Genomic DNA, 27,239 nt, shown 5'->3' with positions numbered 1-27,239 from the left:
TGGCTACAGTGCTGAAGAGAAACCTGGTATTGTTCTTATTCTCTTCTATTGATGAATAATAAGCAGTTCCAGCTTTATGAAGGGCTTTAAACTATCTTTCCAGACTAACTGAGACTCTTCTAAATTAGAGGAACGCCACTGTCTCTCCAGCTTTCTTGCAGTCTGCTTTAAAGCACGCAGCTGTGAATTATACCAAGGAGCCAGCCTCTTCTGACTGATTACCTTCCTTTTCAGAGGGGCAACATTGTCCAGTGCTGTACGCATTGAAACTATAGTGCTGTCAACAAGAGAGTCAATTGCTGCTGGAGTAAAGTTTAGGTAGTCGTCCTCTGTCATATCTGCACATGGCAGTGAAGAAAAGGATGATGGAATTAATTCTTTAAATCTGGTTACAGCATCCTCTGATAGACACCTTCTATACGTAAATTTCTTCTCAGAAACTGTATAGTCAAGTAATGTAAACTCAAAGGTTATCAGAAAATGGTCAGATAAGACAGGGTTATGAGGGAACACTGTTAACTGTTCACTCTCAATGCCATAAGTCAGCACAAGATCAAGGGTGTGATTAAGGCAGTGAGTCGGTCTGTGAACACTCTGAGAAAATCCAATAGAGTCTAATATAGAATTAAAGTTCATATTCAGGCTGTCATTTTCAACATCTACATGAATATTAAAGTCACCCACTACAATGACTTTATCTGTACTCAGCACTAACTGGGATAAAAACTCTGAGAATTCAGACAGAAACTCAGAATAAGGGCCAGGTGGACGATACACAACAACAAACACAAGAGGTTTCTGGGATTTCCACTTTGCGTGGGAAAAACTGAGAATCAGAGATTCAAAAGAGCTCAAACTAATCTTGGGTCTGGGACTGATTAGTAACCCTGATCTGAAAATAGCTGCCACTTATCCTCTGCTTGTGGTTCCAGGAACGTGAACATTTAAACAGTCAGAGGGAGTTGCTTCATTAATGCTAACATGATGCTAACATGATCCTCCTGCTGCAGCCAGGTTTCTGTAAGACAAAATATATCAATATGATGATCACACATCAACTCATTCACTAACAGAGACTTCGAAAGGAGAGATCTGATATTCAGCAAACCACATTTAATAGTTTTAAGTTTTAGTTCAGTTAAAGTTTTTGTTTTAATAATTTCTTTTTGCACAAGAGGATTTGCTCCTTTTGTGTTAATTGATTGGGTGGGTAGCAGCAGGTGGGAAGCTGCAGAGAAGTGTGTAAGACTACAACTCTGCATCCTGGTCTGAGCCCTGGGTTGTCATGTTTTAGGGTGGCAAATAAATTCGTCCATATTTCTAGAAATGAGAGCTGCTGCTTCCAAAGTGGGATGGATGCCGTCTCTCCTCATCAGACCAGGTTTTCTCCAGAAAGATTGCCAATTATCTATGTAGCCCACGTTGTTTGCTGGACACCATCTAGACAACCAGCGATTGTAGGACGACATGCGGCTAAACATGTCATCACTGGTCAGATTTGGCAGGGGTCCAGAGAAAACTACGGAGTCCCACATTGTTTTGGCAAAATTACACACCGATGCAACATTAATTTTAGTGACCTCTGATCGGCGTAACCGGGTGTCATTAACGCCGACGTGAATAACTATTTTACCATATTTACGTTTATCCTTAGCCAGCAGTTTTAAATAGGATTCTATGTCGCCCGCTCTGGCCCCTGGAATGCATTTGACTATGGCCGCTGGTGTCTCTAATGCCACGTTTCTGACTATAGAGCTGCCAGTTACCAGGGTTTTGTCCTCAGCGGGTGTGTCGCTGAGTGGGGAAAATCTGTTTGAAGCGTGGACAGGTCGATGGTGAACAACGGGCTTGACTTTAGAGCTATGCCTCTTCCTGACAGTCACCCAGCCACGTTGTAATCCTGGCTGCTCAGGTTCTGCTAGGGGGAGGCTAATTGAGCTAGCTACGCTAGGTGGCTCCACACTGGCTAAAGGGACCTGGCTCGCTATCGGTTGATTTTCAACAGTGCAGAGCCGAGCTTCCAATTCAGATAACCTCGCCTCAAACTACAAAAAGACTACATTTGTTACATGTACCATTATCGCTAAAGGAGGCAGAGGAGTAACTAAACATCTGACACACGGAGCAGGTGAAAGCAGGAGAAGGAGGAAGAGAACCGGTAGCCATGCTACGCTAGAGAACCAGACACACCGCTAAAAAGTGAGAATAAAGATTAAAGATATGTAGGAGTGTGTTAGAACGGTAAGCTATAGAGTTTAACTATGCAAAATTGTGTAAGTTATAGATAGAAATAAAGTGATTATCAGTATTCCAAGCGGAGCAAGAAATTCCACAGTGCACAAGGTAACAGGAAGTGATGCAACACGTCTTACCGCCTCTTCTACTTATCAAAATGGCTACACCTCTTTGTCTGGAGTTGTAACAGGCTGAGTACACATGAGGAAGCTGTGCTGTGGTGAGAACATCAGCTGCAGTCTTTGATAAATGAATCTCCTGTAGTAAGACAATGTCTGCCTGTAGGTCCTTCAATCTATTGGAGATTTTTAGTCTCTTCTCCCTGGACCCAGCTCCATGCACATTCCATGAAATAAACCTTAGCGTGGACATGCTCAGGTTAACGTAGTGAGTACTGGATGCTTGTTAAGAGCATCCCTTGCATGCGTGTGCATTTATGCTTGCAGGCGACTGATTGTGATTCTGGTCTGAGTGCTTGTGCGCTGTCAGTGCTGTGTAAGCGTGGTGTTTGATTACGTGTGCTACTCAAATCTCCTTCTGTGCCGTGCATGTTAACATTAATATGACATACTGAGGTGGAAACGCGGGAAGAGAGAAAGAAGAGAAAAACAGTGCAAAAGAGTAGAAGTGTGAGATAGAAAAAAAGCCCAAAACAAACCCAAATAGACGCAACAACCATAACAACAACCACAAGAGCAACAACAACAACAACAACAACAACAACAACAACAACAACAACAACGAAAAAGGATATGGAGGTGATGAGGGGTGAAATGTTCACAACCATAAAGCAGTGATCTACCTTTGTGCGGCTATGTGTATTATGTATACTAGTGTTACCTATAGTCCTAAGTTTTATTTCAAGCCAGTATGCGTAAAGGCGCTAGCATGGTTGCCGCGTCTGTCACGGCGGTGGCGGAACGTGACGTCAAAATGACGTTTCAGGCATGGCACTTGCCTTGAAAAGACGGCGCTGCGCGTTGTCGTGCACCAGTCGATTTTTGTAACTTGGCGGCGCCGAGCACAACGAACCGGATGGACCGATGTGAGACCAGGCTCAGTCAGGAGGTGCGTTTGTACAGGCAGCTGTACGAAACTGCAGTGAAACAGCACAGGGAGCACGTAAACTCCCAAAACTGGTGCACAGAGATGGGCAGAACTTTGGGGAAATGGGGAGAGTTCTGTAATGCTGCGTGTTCACTAAGAGCGACCTCCGCTATCTGGTAGCGGAGGTCGCTGGAGAAGCTTCGCTTGAGAATTTGCTTTGGTTGCTTTGGTAGCTCGTGACGTCACATTTAGAATGTTCAAGGCCCCGCGGCTGTGCAGCACCCCCGCGGAAAAGAACATGAGGAAAGAGAGGGCAGGGACACGAATAAACGTGTTGTTATTTACAATTTGTTATACAAGATATACATCACGTTACAAATTATGTAAAACTACATTAGGTACACCTGAGAAGAGCAGGAATAGCAGAGGCAGCTGTGAAAATAAACTGAATTGGAAATAAAATCCGAAATAAAACTTTATTGCAGTGAGAAAGGTATGCGTGGGGTTACTACACTATTGTATTGATGCACTCGACACGGCAATTGCAACAGTCAGAAGTGTTGGCTCATTATAGACCTATATCCAATCTCCCTTTTATGTCTAAAGTTCTTGAAAAAATAGTTGCAGCTCAGCTTTGTGATCATTTCCACAGAAATAATCTGTTTGAAGAGTTTCAGTCAGGATTCAGAGTGCATCATAGCACAGAAACTGCACTGCTGAAAGTTACCAATGATCTCCTCTTAGCCTCTGATAGCGGACTTGTGTCTGTGCTTGTCCTGTTGGATCTCAGTGCTGCATTTGATACGGTCGATCACAGTATCTTATTACAGAGACTTGAACATATTATTGGGATTAAAGGAACTGCATTAGGCTGGTTTAAGTCATTTATCTGATAGATTTCAGTTTGTTCTTGTAAATGAAGAATCTTCCTCACACACCAGAGTAAGTCATGGAGTTCCTCAGGGTTCTGTGCTTGGACCGATTCTTTTCACTTTATACATGCTTCCATTAGGTAACATTATTAGACAGCATGGCATAAATTTCCATTGCTATGCTGATGATACTCAGCTGTACTTATCTATAAAACCAGATGAACCCAATAGGTTGGTCAGACTACAAGCATGTCTTAAAGACATAAAGACCTGGATGACTCAGAACTGTCTGCTTCTAAATTCAGACAAAACTGAAGTCGTTATCTTTGGACCTGAGCACTTCAGGTGTAATAACCAGATCAGAAAACCCGATAATTCAACCAGACACAAGCTTAGTGGTAAAAGGTTTATTGGATCACAGGTGCTGGACAGGAGTTGAATGTAGCTGGAGTCCGGATAATCCTCCAATGGAGATGTGGATCCGTGGTGGTCAGAGTCCGCTCCAGGGTACGGAGAACAGGTCCAGAGAAGACAGTCAGGGGTAATCCAAGATTGGGTATGATCCTGAGGATCCAGGGAGGTCTTCTGGAGGTAGAGGGTTATAATCCACAAAGGTGATTCAGGCAACGGTCGGAACAGGAAATCAGGAAGACACGGTAGAGAGGTGAGGCTGGACATCTGCTGGCTGTGAGGCTTGCGATAATCTGGCAGGGAACTCTGGCAGGAAGGAGTTGATTTAGGCGGAGTGCAGAGTGGGAGAGAGCAAACGTTAATCAGGCACAGGTGAATATCATGAAGGCAATTAGTGTCAGAGCAAGGAGCAGACCAGGAAATGAACAGCTTCCAGGCTGCAACATTACATCAGGGAGAAATTGTCTAACTATATAGTTACTCTAGATGGTATTTCCTTGGCTTCTAGTTCTACAGTGAGGAACCTTGGAGTTATTTTTGACCAGAACTTATCATTTGACTCACATATAAAACAGGTTTCTAGGACTGCCTTCTTTCATCTTCGTAATATTGTTAAAATCAGGAACATCTTGTCTCAGAGTGATGCAGAAAAACTAGTCCATGCATTTGTTACTTCAAGATTGGACTACTGTAATTCTTTATTATTGGGCTGTCCCACATATTCTCTGAAAAGCCTCCAGCTGATCCAAAATGCTGCAGCCAGAGTTCTGATGAGAACTAACAGGAGAGATCATATTTCTCCAGTTTTAGCTTCTCTTCATTGGCTCCCTGTTAAATTCAGAATAGAATTTAAGATTCTTCTCCTCACATATAAAGCTCTTAATGACCGAGCTGCATCATATCTTAAAGATCTCATTGTAAGATATTTTCCTAACAGAGCACTTCGTTCCCAAACTGCAGGTTTACTTGAGGTTCCCAGAGTTTCTAAAAGTAGAATGGGAGGCAGAGCCTTCAGTTATCAGGCCCCTCTCTTGTGGAATAAGCTGCCAGTAAATGTCCGGGAAGCAGACACCCTTTCCACTTTTAAGACCAGGCTTAAAACTTTCCTTTTTGATAAAGCTTATAGTTAGGGATGGCTCAGGTGATCCTGAAACATCCCATAGTTAAGCTGCTATAGGCCTAGACTGCTGGGGGAGTTCATCTGTCACACCTTTCCTCACTTTACTCTCTTTATGTATATGTGATATTATTGTGGTCATTAACTCGTGTTTCCCTGTTCCAACAGATATCCTTTGAATGGTGTTACAGTGTTTGTTGTCCCCTCTTTTCTGTCTTCTCAAACCCCAGCTGGTGGAGGCGGATGGCCACCCTTCCTGGTTCTGGTTCTGCCAGAGGTTTCTTCCTGTTAAAAGGGAGTCGTTTCTCTCCACAGTCGCCTCAGGCACGCTCAGGCCGGGAGATTGGACCGAAAAACAAAAAGTTTTCAGTGCAATCTGTTGGCTTTCTTAGCTAGGAAATTGTTTTTGAATTGGCTCTATATGAATGAATTGGATTATTTTATGAATAATTATGATTACAATGAATTGAATTCCAATTGGCTTGAATTGGACTTTATTATCTAAGTGCCTTGAGATGACATTTGTTGTATTTGGCGCTATATAAATAAAAATGAATTTAATTGAATTGAATTGAATCAGCAGGCAGTTAACAGAGTTGTTGTGCTTGATTAGTGATTAATGATTAGTCACCACAGAACAAGTATTTCTCCATTGTTGATATAAGTAATGCTTTCTTTTCTGTACCTGTGCATCCAGATAGTCAATTTTGGTTTTCTTTTACCTACAGAATGAAAAGGTACACTTATACCAGGCTTCCACAAGGATATTGTGAATCACCAACAATATTCTGACAAGCAATGTCGGCTAACTTAGCCAAGTTCAATCCTCCAAATGGCAGCCAAATATTGTTATATGTGGATGACATTATTTTGGCTTCACCAACAGAGCAGGACTGTAAGGCAGGCACCTCAGCACTCTTGCGTTTCATAACTGAACAAGGTCCAAAGGTCAGCAAGCTGTGGAAAACCACTGTTAAGTACCTAGGCTACAATCTCTCACAGGAAGGTAGACACTTAGAAGAAGACATAATGACATCCATCTTACAAGCACCAATAACTAAAAGACAGATGATGTCTTTTCTGGGAATGATCAATTTTTCCAGGAGTTGAATCTCTAACTACGCCCTCCTCACAGCCCCCTTATCTGCATTGATCTACAACACGAGAAGCTGACGTGGTATTTATAAGAATAAAACAGTGTGAGACCTCTCCAACCACAGGTAGGAAGACCCCCCAACCCCAAATCCCTTGACACAGGCTGACCACAGGGATAGGAGGTCCCTCAGGCTCAATAGAACCTACATTTTGTTACAGGAATAGATGGGGTGGCCGAGGTTGATTTATGCTCAGTTATCACATGTGGAGGCAACTAAAAAGACTATGTGTATTTTGAGAAGTACATATGTTGGTACAAGATTTCCAAGGGATCGCCGGTGTGGCAGTTGGAATTTTGTAATAATGAATAGTGGTCCATCACCTTGAAATTATAAATCCCCGAGGGCATCAGCAAGCCCGGATCCCCTTATTGACCGTCAATCCGGAATTAAGGGACAACTTGAACCCAGCTGTAAGCTGAACAGATGCAATCCACTTTTAATCACCTTAAAGAGATCTAGGTCTAGTGACACATGATGGGCTCACATGAATCAGGTTTTGATCCACTAGGACACTTCATCATTACAGTCACAGATATCGAGACTGCACCCAGGACAAATAGGTCCTACATCAGTACAGTACAGCCATCACTACACCCTGGCCTGAGCCCACTCTGGACCCTGACGTCAGATATCTCACTGATCTAACTTATGAGGACAAATTAGCTTTAACAAACAGGTTATACTGATCGGAATGAATGGCTGGAATGGATGATGTGTACCGCACAACAAAATAATCAGTCTAATTGTATCGCATGTGCTAAAGCCATACCAAATTTAGGAACTGCAGCATTTAAATGAAACAATCACTCCGATCCAACTGGTTTACAATGTGCATTACAATTAAAAAATTAATCTTTTGTACCTAACACAAAGCAATATAAAACTCTTTCTTTATTGTTCCCAGCAGTTAAGAAAAGAGATGTACCGCCCTCAGCGTTGGCTTGTAATGGTAATTATACATGTTTCATCCACAGGGGTACGGATAAGAATGTGGGTACACCATGCCAGATCATTGTCAACAATCCATCAATGTCACTCAGGACGAAGGTAACTACTCGCCATCTTGGTTTCGGAACCAGACTTCCATGTGAGCAGACCTCTGGTGGCTGCGTGGGGATATGAAACTGAGGCCCGCCCTTCCGCTGGGAACTGGGAATCATCAGTATTGTTCCAGTTACATTTTTCTACTACTGTAGTTTAAGGTATCAGTGATGTAATGTGTGCATCTTCAGATATGTTATTACATTTCAATTAGCATAATAGTATCCAGATATTCTCCAACTCAAAAGGAAGGTATTTATTTTTACAGTGAATATCAACAGAAAATTCATTTAGATTTGGCATGTCTCATTCTAAAAAATAGAATTTCTTTTTAGTTATATTTCCACACTGCTCCAACTTTGTTTTATCAAATTTGAACAGGCATACATTCTTCAAAAACAATTAGACCTCTCAGTTTCTAGTTACATTTGTACTACTTTCAATTAAATATCGGAGTTAAATTACTTCCCAACAGTTGTAGAAACAATGTACTTCAAATCAAGTTAGTCATATTTGGTATTAAGTTGTACATGTGCTGCCATTGTATCCTCATTTCCCGAAGAAGCTACATGCAAGAATCCAAATGCAGGCATCAATTAAACCAGAGTATGTATGTAAAAAAAACTAAAAAACTGTAACCATAACAACCAGAGAAAACAAGTAATAGATTACAACCATAGAATTCACGACAATGACTAATGAGAAATTAGGAAAATACACACACACATAGGGAAATAAAGGTCCATTAGGCTTATTGCTTCAGTAATCTTTAATCATTGTGTCGGTCTGTCTATCTATAAGTGTGTGTATATATCCTGCTACAATTGATTCCTCATGAATAGATCATTCAGATATATATTTAACTTTTGCTCTGTTTGTGTATGATGAACTGTGAAATGGTTTATTGTCCTTATTGTCAGCTTGGTTTTCCATTCCTTCATCCCCCGCACCCTCAGCTCTTCCCATCATTCTCAGTGGAAACAGAAGTCCATCATTTTGTTGTGTAGTGGTGTTTACTGCTTGGCAGCAGTGAGCTCCCACCTTGTCTTTGGTCAGGAAATAAAGCAGGGCATTGAGCCAGGCGTTACATGAAGCCAAAGGCCTTGTGATTTTATAGCACATTGACACTGTGGTCATGGTGTGACAAGGGACTTTCCTGAAAACTTTCAGCAGCAGAAAGATGGTTCTTGTAACATGGAAGGGGAAGAAACACAGCGCAAAGAGCAGGGTGATGGTGATGATAGTCTTGATAGATTTACGTCTGCGACTGGCATATGGTGACTGAGCACCAAGGAACACAAAAATCCCCTCATCCGTTCCCACTGCTCTCAACAGGCCATTGCTTCCTCTTTCAACTATTGCAGAGCTACTTCTGCTCCTTCTCTCCATTCCTTCATGGCCTCCATCTCGCGGACCTGAGCGGGGTGAGGGTTGAGAATGCAGAGTCCTAAATATTGTCAAAACTACGTGAGAGTAACACCAAGCAATTACTGAAAAAGGCACAAAAAAGCCCAGCAAATGTAGTGTGATTCCATAGGGTACATAATCAAGGAACTCTTCATCTATGGCATCATCCCAACAGTTCTGGTACTCCTCAATTACCCGTCTCAAGTTACCATAGCTGACATTACCATTTACAGATGACATGTCATGGCTTGGATCATGAGTACTTGTGCTTATATTGCTCCCAAGCCCTGCCAGTCTTGTCACAAGGCCAGTCTGAGCAAACCGGAATATAGGGCAGGTCAAAGCAAACACTATAATCCAAACCAGGACACAAGTACACTTGACAGCTTTCTTGGTCTCCAGCGTGATCACTTTCATTGGGTGGCAGATACCCAGGTATCTGTGCACAGAGATACAAGTGAGGAAGAAGATGGAGCAGTAGAGATTGAAATAGAAGAGAAAACGAACCAGGCGGCACATGAAGTCCCCAAAGACCCAGCGGTCACGCATGATGTAACTGGCCACAAGAAATGGTAGAGACAGGCCGTACATAAAGTCTGTTGAGGCCAGGTTAACCATATATATCAGAGATGCATTCCAGCGCTTGGTCTGACGGAAGGAGCGGTAGAGCACCACAAAGTTAAGAGTGATGCTGAAGATAAATGTAAAAGAATAACAAATGGGGAGGAAGATATATTTGTAAGACTCGTCTATGCTGCAAGATGATGTTGAAGGAATAGAATGGGGAGAGGAAGAGGGAGTGAGGTAGCTCAGAACATCAGTGAGTATGGACACACTAGCATTTGGAGGATCTCCACTTCTTGATGACATTGTGAGAGATGAAGTTATTTTTACGTGAGAGAGAACTTGAAGAAAGCTGTAACTTGTATATTTTGAATTCCGGCAGGGTTCTTTTCTGTCATCCTTGCATCATTGAGTGATCTTGATTTTAGATGGCCTTGTCCAATGTGTGTTAACCTAGAAATAAAGACATAAATTAGTCATTTATTCAACGTTGTGACCGGACACACTACGTCTGATGTCTATGATATGGTATAGTGTGTCACATCTGGTTATTATGCATTGTGCTGGGCTGCTGTTTGCTGGATGTCTTAGCTCAACAAATACAGTATTGTACAGACGTATTGAGACACTGCCCATTTCTTTATACATTTCAAGGAAAACAGGCAATGGGTCCAGCAATATATTGAAATGGAAGATTTATAGAAATAGAGTATATAAGGCAGAAACCGAGTTAGTTCAGTTCTGAGCAGCTTTAAAGTGAATCTCTGCTCTGAGCTGCTTTCTCCTCCAACACAGCCTGAACCCTCTCAGACGAGCTTTCTGTCCTTTCTTTAAGGAGTCTTCAGGAATAGTTCTCCAGGCTTCTTGAAGGACATCCCAAAGCTCTTCTTTGGATGTGGGCTGCCTTTTGTTCCGTTCTCTGCCAACATGATCCCACACTGCTTCAGTAATGTTGAGGCTCTGGGGAGGATTCATCCCTCCATCAGACCTGCTGCCACTGATTTTCAGCCCACTTCTTGTGTCCTTTGGCACAGCTCAGCCTTTTCTCCCTGTTTCCCTTCCTTAAGAACGGCTTCCTGACAGCCACCCTTCCATGGAGCCCATTTCTGATGAGGCTTGGGCCAACAGCAGATGGATCAGCTGAAGGTCCAGATGCATCTCGCAAGAAATGAAGAAGTATAATTTTTTACAATTTTGCATAGTTAAACTCTATAGCTTACCGTTCTGTTCTAACACACTCCTACATATCTTTAATCTTTATTCTCACTTTTTAGCGGTGTGTCTGGTTCTCTAGCGTAGCATGGCTACCAGTTCTCTCCCTCCATCTCCTTGCTTTCACCTGCTCCGTGTGTCAGATGTTTAGTTACTCCTCTGCCTCCTTTAGCGATAATGGTACATGTAACAAATGTAGTCTTTTTGTAGTTTTGGAGGCGAGGTTATCTGAATTGGAAGCTCGGCTCTGCACTGTTGAAAATCAACCGATAGCGAGCCAGGTCCCTTTAGCCAGTGTGGAGCCACCTAGCGTAGCTAGCTCCATTAGCCTCCCCCTAGCAGAACCTGAGCAGCTGGAACCTCAGGCTGGCTGGATGACTGTCAGGAAGAGGCATAGCTCTAAAGTCGGTGTGTAATTTTGCCAAAACAATGTGGGACTCCGTAGTTTTCTCTGGACCCCTGCCAAATCTGACCAGTGATGACATGTTTAGCCGCATGTCGTCCTACAATCGCTGGCTGTCTAGATGGTGTCCAGCAAACAACGTGGACTACATAGATAATTGGCAATCTTTCTGGAGAAAACCTGGTCTGATGAGGAGAGACGGCATCCATCCCACTTTGGAAGGAGCAGCTCTCATTTCTAGAAATATGGATGAATTTATTTGCCACCCTAAAACATGACAACCCAGGGCTCAGAGCAGGATGCAGAGTTGTAGTCTTACACACTTCTCTGCAGCTTCCCACCTGCTGCTACCCCCAAAACCCCATAATGACTGTTTCTGCTCCCATCCATCCATCCATCTTCTATACCCGCTGAATCCGTCAGTTGGGTCGCGGGGGGGCTGGAGCCTATCCCAGTGGTCAATGGGCGAGAGGCGGGGTTCACCCTGGACAGGCTGCCAGTCCATCACAGGGCCACACAGAGACAAACAACCACACACATTCACTCCTAAGGACAATTTTAGAGACACCAGTTAACCTAACATGCATGTTTTTGGACAGTGGGAGGAAGCCAAAGTACACGGAGAGAACCCACGCATACACGGGGAGAACATGCAAACTCCACACAGAAAGGCCCCAGCCGGGAGTTGAACCTGGAACCTTCTAGCTGTGAGGCGACGGTCCTAACCACCACACCACCCAAATGAAATAAATCAATAAACACAAAAGGAGCAAGTCCAGAAAACCTAAAAAAATTAAAACAAAAAACTTTAACTGAACAAAAACATCAAACTATTAAATGTGGTTTGCTGAATATCAGATCTCTCCTTTCCAAGTCTCTGTTAGTGAATGAGTTGATTTGTGATCATCATATTGATATATTTTGTCTTACAGAAACCTGGCTACAGCAGGAGGATCATGTTAGCATCATGTTAGCATCATGTTAGCATTAATGAAGCAACTCCCTCTGACTGTTTAAATGTTCACGTTCCTGGAACCACAGGCAGAGGAGGAGGAGTGGCAGCTATCTTCAGATCAGGGTTACTCATCAGTCCCAGACCCAAGATTAGTTTGAGCTCTTTTGAATCTCTGATTCTCAGTTTTTCCCACGCAAAGTGGAAATCCCAGAAACCTCTTGTGTTTGTTGTTGTGTATCGTCCACCTGGCCCTTATTCTGAGTTTCTGTCTGAATTCTCAGAGTTTTTATCCCAGTTAGTGCTGAGTACAGATAAAGTCATTGTAGTGGGTGACTTTAATATTCATGTAGATGTTGAAAATGACAGCCTGAATATGAACTTTAATTCTATATTGGACTCTATTGGATTTTCTCAGAGTGTTCACAGACCGACTCACTGCCTTAATCACACCCTTGATCTTGTGCTGACTTATGGCATTGAGAGTGAACAGTTAACAGTGTTCCCTCATAACCCTGTCTTATCTGACCATTTTCTGATAACCTTTGAGTTTACATTACTTGACTATACAGTTTCTGAGAAGAAATTTACGTATAGAAGGTGTCTATCAGAGGATGCTGTAACCAGATTTAAAGAATTAATTCCATCATCCTTTTCTTCACTGCCATGTGCAGATATGACAGAGGACGACTACCTAAACTTTACTCCAGCAGCACTTGACTCTCTTGTTGACAGCACTATAGTTTCAATGCGTACAGCACTGGACAATGTTGCCCCTCTGAAAAGGAAGGTAATCAGTCAGAAGAGGTTGGCTCCTTGGTATAATTCACAGCTGCGTGCTTTAAAGCAGACTGCAAGAAAGCTGGAGAGACAGTGGTGTTCCTCTAATTTAGAAGAGTCTCAGTTAGTCTGGAAAGATAGTTTAATAACGTATAAGAAAGCCCTTCGTAAAGCTAGAACTGCTTATTATTCATCATTGATAGAAGAGAATAAGAATAATCCCAGGTTTCTTTTCAGCACTGTAGCCAGTTTGACTAAGAGTCCGAGCTCTTGATCCAGAAGTGTTGGCTCATTATAGACCTATATCCAATCTCCCTTTTATGTCTAAAGTTCTTGAAAAAATAGTTGCAGCTCAGCTTTGTGATCATTTCCACAGGAATAATCTGTTTGAAGAGTTTCAGTCAGGATTCAGAGTGCATCATAGCACAGAAACTGCACTGCTGAAAGTTACCAATGATCTCCTCTTAGCCTCTGATAGCGGACTTGTGTCTGTGCTTGTCCTGTTGGATCTCAGTGCTGCATTTGATACGGTCGATCACAGTATCTTATTACACAGACTTGAACATGTTATTGGGATTAAAGGAACTGCATTAGGCTGGTTTAAGTCATATTTATCTGATAGATTTCAGTTTGTTCTTGTAAATGAAGAATCTTCCTCACACACCAGAGTAAGTCATGGAGTTCCTCAGGGTTCTGTGCCTGGACCGATTCTTTTCACTTTATACATGCTTCCATTAGGTAACATTATTAGACAGCATGGCATAAATTTCCATTGCTATGCTGATGATACTCAGCTGTACTTATCTATAAAACCAGATGAACCCAATAGGTTGGTCAGACTACAAGCATGTCTTAAAGACATAAAGACCTGGATGACTCAGAACTGTCTGCTTCTAAATTCAGACAAAACTGAAGTCGTTATCTTTGGACCTGAGCGCTTCAGGGAGAGATTGTCTAGCTATATAGTTACTCTAGATGGTATTTCCTTGGCTGCTAGTTCTACAGTGAGGAACCTTGGAGTTATTTTTGACCAGAACTTATCATTTGACTCGCATATAAAACAGGTTTCTAGGACTGCCTTCTTTCATCTTCGTAATATTGTTAAAATCAGGAACATCCTGTCTCAGAGTGATGCAGAAAAACTAGTCCATGCATTTGTTTCTCCAGTTTTAGCTTCTCTTCATTGGCTCCCTGTTAAATTCAGAATAGAATTTAAGATTCTTCTCCTAACATATAAAGCTCTTAATGACCGAGCTCCATCATATCTTAAAGATCTCATTGTAAGATATTTTCCTAACAGAGCACTTCGTTCCCAAACTGCAGGTTTACTTGAGGTTCCCAGAGTTTCTAAAAGTAGAATGGGAGGCAGAGCCTTCAGTTATCAGGCCCCTCTATTGTGGAATAAGCTGCCAGTAAATGTCCGGGAAGCAGACACCCTTTCCACTTTTAAGACCAGGCTTAAAACTTTCCTTTTTGATAAAGCTTATAGTTAGGGATGGCTCAGGTGATCCTGAAACATCCCATAGTTAAGCTGCTATAGGCCCAGCCTGCTGGGGGGCCTCATCTGTCACACCTTTCCTCACTTTACTCTCTTTATGTATATGTGATATTATTGTGGTCATTAACTCGTGTTTCCCTGTTCCAACAGATATCCTTTGAATGGTGTTACAGTGTTTGTTGTCCCCTCTTTTCTGTCTTCTCAAACCCCAGCTGGTGGAGGCGGATGGCCACCCTTCCTGGTTCTGGTTCTGCCAGAGGTTTCTTCCTGTTCAAAGGAAGGAAGTGAAATTGTTTTTGAATTGGCTCTATATGAATTAATTGGATTTTGAAAACTGAATTGAATTGAATCTCTCAGCTCCTGTGCAAGTATATCGGCGTTACTAACTGCGTTATTTTTCCAGTAACAGAGTAATCTAATTAATTATTTTTCCCATCGTTACAACGCCGTTATCGTTACTGAGAATATAAAGTGGCGCGTTACTACAATTTGGTTGTAGGCTTTAGGCTACACATCAGCTGTAGGTGAGCAGGATAGTGTTCTGTTTATTGTGCAGTAGGCCTAAAATACAGTTACAGAGAATTGCACTACTTAATGGCCAGATTTCCCTTTGGTTCTTTTTACCCAAGTTTACATTTGTGAGTCTTAATTTTGCACTTGAATTTTATATTCAATATTTATGTTTTTATTTCTATGCATCATATGGCCGGCTGCAATCTATTGAGTTCAAATAAATACCTAATGTTCTAAATTACTGTACATAGTGTTTTTATTCTTCAATCAGTTAATATAAACATATTTGATGTCATAGAACGTAACAGCGTTATAGAACATAAAAAATAACGCCACAGTTACTTTGCTGAGTAACTAATTACTTTTACAGTGTGGTAACTGAGTTACTAACTCAATTACTTTTTGGGAGCAGTAACTAGTAACTGTAACTAATTACTTTTTAAAAGTAACTTGACCAACACTGCTCCTGTGTCAGGTCTTTGCTGGATGTTTTCCTCTTTCTTAAGGACATCACTTTCAGATCCTGTTCATCTGCTGTAGATAGTTCTTTAGGCCTGACACTTCTTCTTCTGTCCTCCACTTGTCCAGTTTCCTCAAATGTTTTAAGGACACACTGCACACCATGCTGAGATATGCCAAGTTTTCAGCTAACCGCTCTTTGGGAATCAGCTTGTTGCTGCAGAAATCCTGTTTTCTGTCTGTCACACTGTGTTATCTTTGCTGTTTTTCACACATGCAGCTAAAGAAATGGGAACAAATGATGTGTTAAAATAGCTTCTTTGCTAAGTTGGACACAACACTGATTCATCCCTTGAGTTTTTCTGCTTGAATGATTCATTAGTCAGTGTTAAGCTGCTTTTCCTCTGAAAATGCTCAGGTACAAGGACTAGAAAGAAAATAAATGTGTCTACCTCCAGAAAGCCTGGAGAACTGGGGTTCTAGGCTGCTTGGAAGCCAAATATAATGCACAGAACTGTATTACAAAAATGATCTTTATCAGAACACGGGAATGGCAAGGCAAGGCAATTTTATTCATAGAGCACAATTCATACACAGGGCAATTCAAAGTGCTTTACAGCTACATAAAATCACAAGAAGGCAATAAAACCATTAAAAAGGAATAAAAAAAAAAAGAAAGAAATTAAAAAAAGAAAGAATATTTAAAACCCATTAAAATAATCATTAAGTAATTGAAAAGTGAAGAGTGCAGATAAAATACTTTCAGGTGTCATATGCACAGCTAAACAGAACTGTTTTCAGCCTGGGTTTAAACATTGTCAGAGCTGAGGCCTGTCTCACATCTTCTGGAAGACTGTTCCAGATTTTAGGAGCATAAAACTGAAACGCAGCCTCACCTTGTTTAGTCCTGACTCTGGGCCCCAGCAGGAGACCCCTCCCTGGGGCAGGAGACCCCTCCCTGAGGTTCTCAGAGAATGGAGAATCCTATTTGAAAGTTCTGGCTCAGGATACAGAAGACACACTAAGAACGTATTTCCCATTGGCAGAAAGTACATGATTGCCTCTGTTGGTGAAAACTAACATTTATGTTTCACTGGTATGTAACTTTGCTAAAATAACATTAACTCTTGATGTATTTTGTCCATCCAGCCTTTCTCTGAGTCACCAGCCTTTTTATCTGAATGCTGAGCACAGAAATCATCAAAGTGGGTGACGTTCACTTCATATTCATACGACAGCCTAAATGCTGCTTGCACTTCCATGTTAGCCTCAGCTGGCTTTTCTCACCTGTGTACATGCAACCACCTGCTCTTTTAAATCTTATTTTGTCATGTCATGTCTACTTTTTGAATGTTTCAGTTTAAATCATCGTACCTCCCAGCATTTGAGTGAAAGTCCTTGTACAATCGGAGTTCATCTGTTGTAGGGAACTGAGTGTAGAATAAACAGACCCAGCAAAAAGTGACACACTAAGAACTATGTTTTGGATTTATTGACTCACAGACCTGCACACAACTTTCTACATATAACCAGAGGCTTCGCTGGCCAGAAACCATAAAAACCCACCATTCTTTTTTTGGGGGGGGCTTTTTATGCCTTTATTAGAAAGGACAGTGTAGAGAGACAGGAAGCAGGGGGCAGAGAGAGGGGGAATAACACGCAGCAAAGGGCCGTCCGATGCAGGACTCGAACCGGGGCCGGCTGCACGAGGACTACAGCTTCTGTACATGGGGCATCTGCTGTACCCACCACGCCACGGACCACCCCAAACCCACCATTCTTAAAGATAAGTTCAGAGTCACCACTCTGCTCAACAACTCAATCCCAAATCTGCCACGGTAACCCTGACACCAGACCTAGATAAAAAGACAAATCATGTCTTATCACCCAGAATATACAAAACCTTGAAATGCAAAAGAGAACCTAAGTTTCAGGACTGTGACTGAATGCTCTGAGACACTGAGACACTGCCTGTGTCTATTTCCATTCAACAAGAAGCTCTTTCCCTCATGGTCTGTTATCATGTGTGTTATTGAAACTGTTAAATGTGCTAAATATCAGTGTGTGAGTGATATAAGGTTTTTGTTGCGATATGGAGCGATATATATACATATATATATGTGTGTGTGTGTGTGTGTGTGTGTGTGTGTAAGCCAGGCTCAAGAACGTGTGAGAGACCTTTAAAGCTGCAGTCGGCAACTTTTTTTTAGTCATATTAGCTTGAACTGTCATGGGATTCTGGAAGTAGAATATTAAATAGGCTGTTTAGGAAAAATAACGAAATCTGTAGCTCCCTCTGAAGCCTGTAATCATGCTTGCAAAAATCGAGCGCTCCCGGCTGTTTTTAACCAATCAAGTTAGGGTGGAGGAATCCTACCTGTCAATCACAGCTTGTGCACACGCTGCTGAGCGTGAGTCTGCCCCAGCTTGTGCGCGCTCACACTGGTGTGAACTCACGTGCACAACCTCGTCCACAGAGGGGGAGGGGTTTGGGGGGCGAATCGGAGCTTGTTAGAGGTTGGGGGAGGGACCTGAAAGTTGGATCAGTTCGAATTTTCCGACTTTAGACTCACAATTTTGAAAACTTGCCGACTGCAGCTTTAAAGAAACTGTATGCCGAGTATCAGAATCACAGGAAAGATGTGTTATTCTGTACGTACATCTGGGTATAAAAAGGAACTGGCTTCTTTGTTCTTTGTCTTACATCTTTAGTATGCAAACTGTATGCCACTACAGACATATTAATGAATACGCTCCACGAACGACGTTTGTATCCCTCATTGCTTCTGGGCTTCTTGGTTGCTTTTGCCTCTTGGTATTGAAGACATTAAAGCAACTGCACAAAGAAATCCTACTAATAATTGTTGCAGGATTTTTTTCCACTCGTCAACTTAAGCTGTCTTTGCATATGAATATTTCTGCTGGCAAGAATGACATCCTGTAGCAGTTCTCTTACAAAGCATCTGACTGAATACACTCTGTTGTTTGATCACTGTGCAGAGAATGTGCAGAATTATCCATGATGTTCATCATCTTCTTTGCACAATCAGAATCAGCTCCAGAGCAGCCCCCCACACACAGCCAGGCTTTTTTTGATCAGTTTGTTCAGTGTCTTTGAGTCTCTGGCGCTGCTGCCCCAACAGATGCTGCACAGCATATTTCACTCTCCACCAAAGACTTGGTGATAAGGTATGCAACATCTTGGTGCAGACATTGAAGAATTCAGATCCAGTGTTGTATTTCCAATTCAGTATGCTAGCTGAAACAAGCGGATGATGGTATCATCCACCCCAACCCCGGGGCAGTGGAGGTCTCATTGTGTCCTGATGTGGGGGGAGATGTTGGTGAGGTTGTGTTAAGATCCATAACTGAGGTGCAGGGTGAGATTATGGAGGTGTCACAGGTAGGCTGTGTTGTTGGAGGCAGAGAAGAGCTTGGTAAGTGTTGACCTGAGCTGAGCATATCTGTTGATGTTCAGTTCATTAGCTTCTGTTCCACTGGGGCTTGCTTTCTAGCTTTTTTTGTACCTGTACTTCTCTGCTCTTTATCATATTATTTTTCAGCTCTTTTTGAACAGTCCTCAATAACTCACTGTCTCCAATCTTAAGACTTCTTTTTTTATGTTCATTAGCTTTTTAAAGTCACAGGGGATCCAGGGTTTGTTTTTGGGGAATCAACTAACTGTCCTTGTGGGAATAAAACTCTCCACACAGAAATCTATAGTCTGTCACATACTCAGTCATAGGCCCCCATGTGCCTAACGAAGTGCATTCCAGTCTGTGGCCTCAAAGCATCCCTGCAGATCATCTTCAGCTGCCTGTCAACTGAGTCTGTGGGGTCAAAGGATGCCGCTGAACACTGGGTACATACTTTGACACGAGGACACTTGGCTTATGATATGATTTTACAAATGATTTTTTCATTTTCCTCTTGTGGAGCACTTTACAAACTGTTGAAAAGTGCATTGGGATGTTGTGTTTGTAGCCTTGGAACAACTGAGCTGTTGATATTACAGTAAAATGTTCACTGCAAGCAGAATAACACAGGTTAACTCTCAGAGGATAATAAAGATTTCAACTCACAGGTTCAATGTCCCGGGTACAGATCCTCTTCTTCACAGTGTCCAGAATTACATCTGTTGTTAACAGCAACTGCAATACCTCCACCTTTGTTATTGCTGCACCTGATGTCTCTGTCTGCCTGTATCACCTGTCAACAGGGTAGAGTGGAATGGAAATATCAGTAGAATCTACTGAAGCAGCACAGCGTCCAAGCCAGCATGGAAAAAAATGCTCCTTATAAATCTCAAAAGTACAAAACAAACAGAATATGATCAGAGGTATTGTAACTTGTATCTAGTCCAACATCTAGGGCTTTAATGGATACGCCTCATATAATATATTATATATGATATATTATATCAGAATTGTGGCTTTTTTTATCTAAAAAGCCACAAAGTCCTCATGAGGAGGAGAGAGATCGTGGATGAACCATGAAACTTTGTGTGGCATGTGAGATCAGCATACAGTCCGTTAATAACACAACAGCACTTTACTAAAACATTCTTATCACTCCTAGTTGGGTTTAGGGAATAACAATACTTGGGTAGGGTTATAAAACAATCATGGTTAGGGCTAAAAAACACGACCATACCATCATAGACACCATTTTTATCTTTTACGTGTAGCTGCTCTCATGACCACTAGAGGTCATATATTCTTTGAGTTATTGGCTACATGCGCCTGCATGAACAAATGCCACATTAACACACTTTGGGAAGGACAGTCTCTTTCAGTTATAGTTATCTGAGAGATTACCTTATTTGTTTTATTAGTTTATTTGAATGTCCTGTCTCCAAGAGATGCAGAAAATCTGGTTCATACATTTATGAAATGAAAATGAAGATGAAAAAATACTTTATTAATCCCATAGGAAAATTATTTTGTTGCTTTTTTATTTGTTTGTTTTTGTGTGTGCTGCCGCCTGTCGCGCCTGTTACGGTGTTTGCTGCTCGCTCTGCACAGCAGGCAGTGATACGAAGGGAGAGAAAATAGGGCCAAGCGATTGTGAGGTCTGACTTTTTCCTGGAGAACCATTTTGTGATGCAAATGTATTACTCTGTTGAACGCATATTGTTTTGAGAAGCAAAACGCTTTATTTTTTAAACCCCAGCCAACTATCCCTTTAACTTGAAGGTCCGTGGATAAATATTTTTGATCTAATTTTCATTTATCTTTCATGAAATTGTCCCACAGGAGCAAACTCTCACCTCTTGTGTTGTGACTGCCAGCGTAACATAAGACGCGTCCCATGAGGTCCATGATGATTCAGTGATCATGTCCTTACTCAGCAGTAATGAACCCTAAAATTCATTTAGACTTTAGACCATTGTCATACTATGCAGTAAAACTGCAGGGACAACATATAAGGTTATATATGCTGAATAAGGTTAGGTCTTTAAAGAAGACCCAGTCAAACCCTGTGAGAACATGCTGCTTTCATCCAGCTGCAGAAGTCTCCCAACATGCTGGACTAATACTAAAATTGATTTATTTTATATATATATATATATACTGTATATACATACATTTTTAATCTATTTTAATGTATTGTTAATCTGGTAGTTGTATGTATTTGCATGCTGTAAAACAAATAGCTCTATGTATAACATAAAAGAAACATTATATGCAGAAGAGAACTAGGACATGCTGTGATCCACATGTGTCAGAAGCTGTCTGGGCTTTCTGAGCTGAGCTCTGCCTGCATCTATGTTCCTGCAGATCAGTTAGCTTTAAAGCTAAAAACTGAGACAGATTATTTGTAACAGAGCTACAACCTCAGGTATTACAGGCAGAAAAAAACATCTGTTTTTTTTTTCAATTGAAATTTAAAATATGCACAAAGAAAACTGAAAGAAATGATAGGTGATTTTTAGGAAGAACAGACCACAATGTGTTGTTCATTAATGGGGAGGAGGTACAGAGAGTGATGAGCTCCAGATTTCATGGCTTTGCACATAGCTGAGGACCTGAGCTTCACTGTCTTTCCCAAAGACACTTGGACTTGTGGAGGAGCTGAGGATCAAACCAGCCACCTTCCCAGTGGAGTAGGACGACTGCCCCCCCCCACTTCAACGATGGCCGTTCCTGGCTGTTAGATGTTAGCATCAGTCAGAGAATTGCCTTTTTTCATGAAAAAAATGGAGGTGTTTCTTTTGATCAGGAAGAGAAAGCGTCTGCTTTCCATCCCCCTCCCCCTTCTCCTCTGGCTGCTGGCTGAGATCTTTGCTCAATCTGTTTGACCTCCTGCCGCATGCTGCTGTTTGTTTGAAGGCTTGTTTGCCTTCCTGTGTACAAGGGTATGCTGCTGATTCAGTCCCTTCCCGCTCCATTAACTCAGTAATAAGTAACCATACTTCCCCAAAGCCTCTCCATGCATCCCTCTGTATGCTGCTCAGTGTTTCACTCACCTACTATAACTCGGTGAAATGACAATCCCATCATATAATGCCATTTATATCTGATCCTGAGCTCCAGCATCAACAAGGTCAATAACTTTGAGCTAAGCAGGATTCAGAGGCGGTCAGTGACAGGCTCCCATCATCTGCATATTAAGATCAGCACAGAGGCAGGTGCAACTGTGTGTTTGTGTGCTGCCGAGTGGGCCGTCCGCAGGCTATACAGGCGCTCCATGAAGCAGCTCCATACTGCAGTACATACTGTGCTGTTAAGGAAGTGATCGACATTATGGTAAATCTTAAAACTTCAGCAGCAGGTCACGACAAAATCAAGGCCAAGCTGCTGAAGGAAGTAGTTATCTACATTAGTAAACCTTTAAAGCGGCGCTATGCAACTTTCAGTAATACAGAGTTTGTTTACCATGCAATACACACCCCAAAGCTGTAGGGGGAGCTCCGTAGAAAATGAGGCGACAGTCTAGCCATATTATATATTACTACTCTAGAAGCTAACCGCATTCAATTTAGCCGTCGACAGCTAATGGAGAGATGTGTGTCTTATCAGGCTACCTGGCTCAGCTCTGAGCCCTTTAGACCTGCCATGAAGCAGTAGTTCTCGGCTCTCATGTGTCGCGAGACTTCCAGAGGTAAACAAAGCACGCGGCGCCACAGGCAAAGTTGCAAGCGCTGTTTCGGGCTAGGGCCACCAGATGGAGATGGAAATGTCACCGTTTTCATCAGAACGGGTCAGCCAAGCAAACTGATGATTGCCAAGCAATTTTATGACCATGAAAAAGTTGCATAGTGCCGCTTTAACACATGTCTCTGTGTCACTAAAGACTGGGGTAGTTCCTAATGGTCTGAAAGTGGCAAAGGTATTACCTCTCTTTAAAGAAGGTGAACCCAGTGTTTTTAACAATTATAGACCAATGTCTATTTTACCTCGTTTTTCCAAAGTTTTGGAAAAGTTAGTTTACTCCAGACAGGGGCGCCGAAAAGGGGGGTAAAATGGGAAGGATTCTAGGGGCCCATGATTAAGAGGGGCCCAGAGAGGCCCTAATAAAATTATAATACTGGAAAAAAATAATATGACACTAAGTTATTTACTAACTTATAATCACAAATATATTTTATTTACAATTTACTGGTAACAATAACTTTATTTGTTTTGGAAACATTACGTTTATGTTTTGTATTTTTCAGGTAGCCTAATTAAGAGTTTAGAATCAGAGTATCAGTGTTGCAGCAAATAAATGAATTCCATTGGATTCCTTGTGCTCAGTGTTACCTACCTCAACTGTCATGTTTCTCTTTTTTCACAAATATGGGAACGATAGTCAGAAATACCATTAAAATGCAAAGTTTTATGTAAAACAGCATCACAAATTTTCACCGACCTCCTGGCCGGCTGTTTGGGGGCCCAGTAAAAATGATTTTCATGGGGCCCAAAATCCCAAGCGGCGCCCCTGACTCCAGAGTTATTAAACACCTTAATGATATTAATATTCTGTTTAAACACCAATATGGGTTTCGCAAAAAGCATTCAACATATATGGCTGTTTTGCAACTAATAGATCAAATTTCTACTGCTCTGGATAAAAATATGTTTGCTATTGGTATTTTCTTGGATCTCTCAAAAGCATTTGACGCAGTTGACCATGATATTCTTTTGTCAAAACTTGGTCTTCAAGATGTTGTGTTCAAATGGTTTACTGATTACCTTAGTAACAGAGAACAGTATGTTTGCTTTAATGGTTATGAATCTATGAAAGCAAAACTATCCTATGGTGCCCCAAGGGTCAATTCTTGGCCCCCTTTTGTTTTTAATTTTCATTAATGATTTTGCTGTAATGTCTGACTCTTCTTTGTCCATTTTATTTGCGAATGATACCAACATTGTCACATGTCACTCTGACTGGATGTCTAATCAGAAATGCTAATACCACACTGGAATACGCCTCAGAATGGTTTCAGATGAACAAGCTTTCTTTGAATGTGAACAAATCCAATTATATACTTTTCAGAAACAAAAAGAAAACTTTTCCTAAGCAGGACTTAAAGCTGCAAATTAATAACCTGGAAATTAAACAAGTCTAATGTATGAAATTTCTTGGGATATTAGTCGATGAAAGATTGTCCTGGAGAAACCATATTGAGTATGTATGCAAAAAAATTATGAATGTATTATTATCAGAAGAGTCGCTCCCTTAGTTAATCAATTTTGTCTCATGACATTATATTACAGTTTAATTAATCCATATTTAACATATTGTAATATTGCTTGGGGTGCCTCATATTCTTCTTACCTTAACCAGATACTCCTAATTCAGAAAAGATTCTTAAGAATGATTTCAAACTCTACAAATCAGGCGCCATCTGCACCTTTATTCAGTAAATTCAGACTCTTGTAAATTTTTTCTATTAATATGCTTCAAACATCTCTGTTTATGTTTAAATTCATTCATTGTAAACAAGACATTCCAGGCACTTTTCATACGTTCTTCTTGTTATCATCAGATATTCACTCATATTCAGTAAGAGGTCAGAACAACTTTCTTTTACCTCTTTGTAGAACTTCCAGACATAAATGTTTTATCAAATTCCATGGTCCCCAGCTCTGGAACTCCCTAGACAGAAGTCTCAAGCTTTTATCCTCCTACAAAAAGGTATTAATTAAGGCTTAATGGTATTTCCTAAAGGGGGAACTGTTAAACCTGGCAACGCAGCCCGCTTAACCCACCATCACACTTGACTGGCTCCTTTAGCCAGCGCGAGATGCAGGCACAATGGATCATTTTTTGATTAAAAAAGCACAGAAACCATGCTCATCTTGAATATCTCACTATGATTACAACAACAAACTACAAATACAACATGAAGAAAGTTAAGGAGATGCATGCCAGCTTCCGCTCATCCCAGTATTAAGGTAAATATGGTCTGAATTTAAAATGTATTGGCTGTGTTGTTTCCTTTTTTGTGGGATGTTTTATATGTAGAAATGCATATTTGCAAAAGGGGACTTTAATATGTTGTCGTAAAAGTGGCTCTTCCCTTGATTTTGCTCTGCCAATGTGGCTCTTGTGAAATAAATAGTGAGAATCACTGGTGTAGAGAATGAAATGTGCTCGGTGTTCCCCTTCACCCCACACACCATGTTCACTTCACCACCAATGTGCTGAGCAGCAGCTCTACGTCCACACAAGCTGCAACATTTAGCCAGTGTGCTGCTGCTTGATGGAAGAACCTCTCGTTCATTTAGTGAGCTATTGATTTGCACTTGACTGTATAATCCTTTTATGTAACCACTTAGATTGGGAGCATTAGTTCAGCCGCTATGAATGCCAGCTACTCATTTTTATATGTTCGGGGGGGGTTTCCTGCCCTCTCAGGCTGCTTACTGGTTTCCCGTTGCTTAAGTTGTGCAACCATAAACATGAAGTCTGAATTCATTTTCGTCTGTTCTGTTGTTCACATCATAATGCTGTGGCAGCGACTGATAAGACTGCATGAATAGTTTCCTAACTGGAGGTCAAATGTTTGGCCTGGCCAGTAAACCCAGCGACTCTGCACTTCTCACGAGGGCTTCGCTGTTTGCAGACATTTTAACTCGCATTGTTTGCATCTATGCGGGGAAAAAAAAGTATTTGTGAACTCTTGAGTCAGTAAGATCTGATGTGTGAGCCCGCTTACATGTTTTCATGAATCTCTTTTTTATAGAAGTCATTGAGTTTTCTGGAGTTTGCTTAGGCCCACACCCAGATGAGTGAATCTCAGGACAGACACAGACTTTTTGGAATCTGACTGAATGAGGGACCAGTCAATTCCAATCCAAAGTAGTTTTCTAGTATCTTTACATCTTTCTTCTAAAACACATTTCTGAACTGATGTTGATAAATGAACTGTTTAACTGCTTTGGCAAATGTTCTGGGGAAATGACAACTGCTTCAATCCCATAAATACCTGCATCACTGCAATCTGCTGTTGGACAAAGAGCTTACCTGCCCGCGATGGCTCTTACTCCATATGACTTAGTCCATCTGTTGCCCATCAGAAAACTCCCAAGCAAAAATCAAATGAAAAAAAGAGAATCTGTAAAAGGCTTTCTTCAGAATGAGGGAGCAGCGTCGGACGTTACCTTCGCTGGTTCTTCGGACGCTCAGCAAACAGCAGCTGGGAGCCGTCTGGCTGATCAGTGACACTGACAGTCGGACCACTTCAGCTTTCACCCGCTTCCCATAACAGTCAGAGCAGTTTCTATGGCGATGCAGTCCCTGCCCTGTTCCTCACTGCATGTCATCCTATTTTTCCTCCACGCTTCACCTCTGAGTCTGTTTTCTGTTGAGCTAAGCAGGTAGTTTTACACACAGGGCTGATTCTCTTAAAAACACAAAACTAGAAATTCTCCCTCAGTGACTTCCATCTGTGTTACGCTTAGTGTCAGTAATATTAATAACAATAATGACTCATATATATATATATATATATAATATACTCTAAATTCTGTACTATAGAGCACCTGAATATAAGTCGCACCCTCTAATTTTAAAAGAAAATCCATTCTGTACTTGTATAGGCTGCACTGGATAATAAACTACGGCTGTCCACATTGTAATATGAGATATTTACACAGAAAGATATTACACGTGAGAAACTTTTTATTAATGCGTATGGTAACATAAACAAACACATACTGCAAATGCTTTTTTCCCCGAACAGAGCCTGTAACACCGATGGTAAAAAAAAAAAAAAAGACAGTAGCCTACCAGGAAAAGTCACTGATCGCCTTCTTCTTCCTCCTGCGCACTAAAACCATCAAAGTCACCTTCTTCAGTGTCCGAATTGACCAGCCTCAGAACCTGGTCACTGACTTCAGTCTGCTGAGTGTGAGCGGTCCTCTTCATCAAATGACCCGTTTACAATCATTTAGTAGTGTAAGTGTGTTTGATTTATCGTACAATTTCATTGGACCACTGAACCACTCGTTCATTTTATTTGTCTAATGTTACGAGGCAAAATGTTTTTGGCGGCATGAAAAAAAAAGAAAAAACATATATTAGCCGCACCGTATTATAAGCCGCGGTGCTCAAAGCCTGGGAAAAAGCAGCGGCTTATAG

The 27,239-nt window shown here is 41.4% G+C and overlaps 1 protein-coding gene across 1 annotated transcript; it reads right to left on the bottom strand.

Moving 5' to 3' along the window:
* Window positions 1–7,814: 7,814 nt before the first annotated feature.
* Window positions 7,815–26,317, bottom strand: LOC142368787 (P2Y purinoceptor 3). The gene is made up of 3 exons (XM_075450964.1): window positions 26,124–26,317; window positions 19,751–19,877; window positions 7,815–10,304 (listed from the first exon to the last, which is right to left on the bottom strand). Exon 3 carries the CDS (start codon window positions 10,155–10,157, stop codon window positions 8,724–8,726), a length of 1,434 nt encoding a protein of 477 aa, XP_075307079.1. The 5' UTR covers window positions 10,158–10,304; window positions 19,751–19,877; window positions 26,124–26,317; the 3' UTR covers window positions 7,815–8,723.
* Between the last annotated feature and the right edge of the window lie 922 nt (window positions 26,318–27,239).

This window comes from Odontesthes bonariensis, chromosome 19, assembly GCF_027942865.1.
Source record: "Odontesthes bonariensis isolate fOdoBon6 chromosome 19, fOdoBon6.hap1, whole genome shotgun sequence".
Classification (NCBI taxonomy): domain Eukaryota; kingdom Metazoa; phylum Chordata; class Actinopteri; order Atheriniformes; family Atherinopsidae; genus Odontesthes; species Odontesthes bonariensis.
This window is presented reverse-complemented; position numbering and strand designations above follow the sequence as displayed.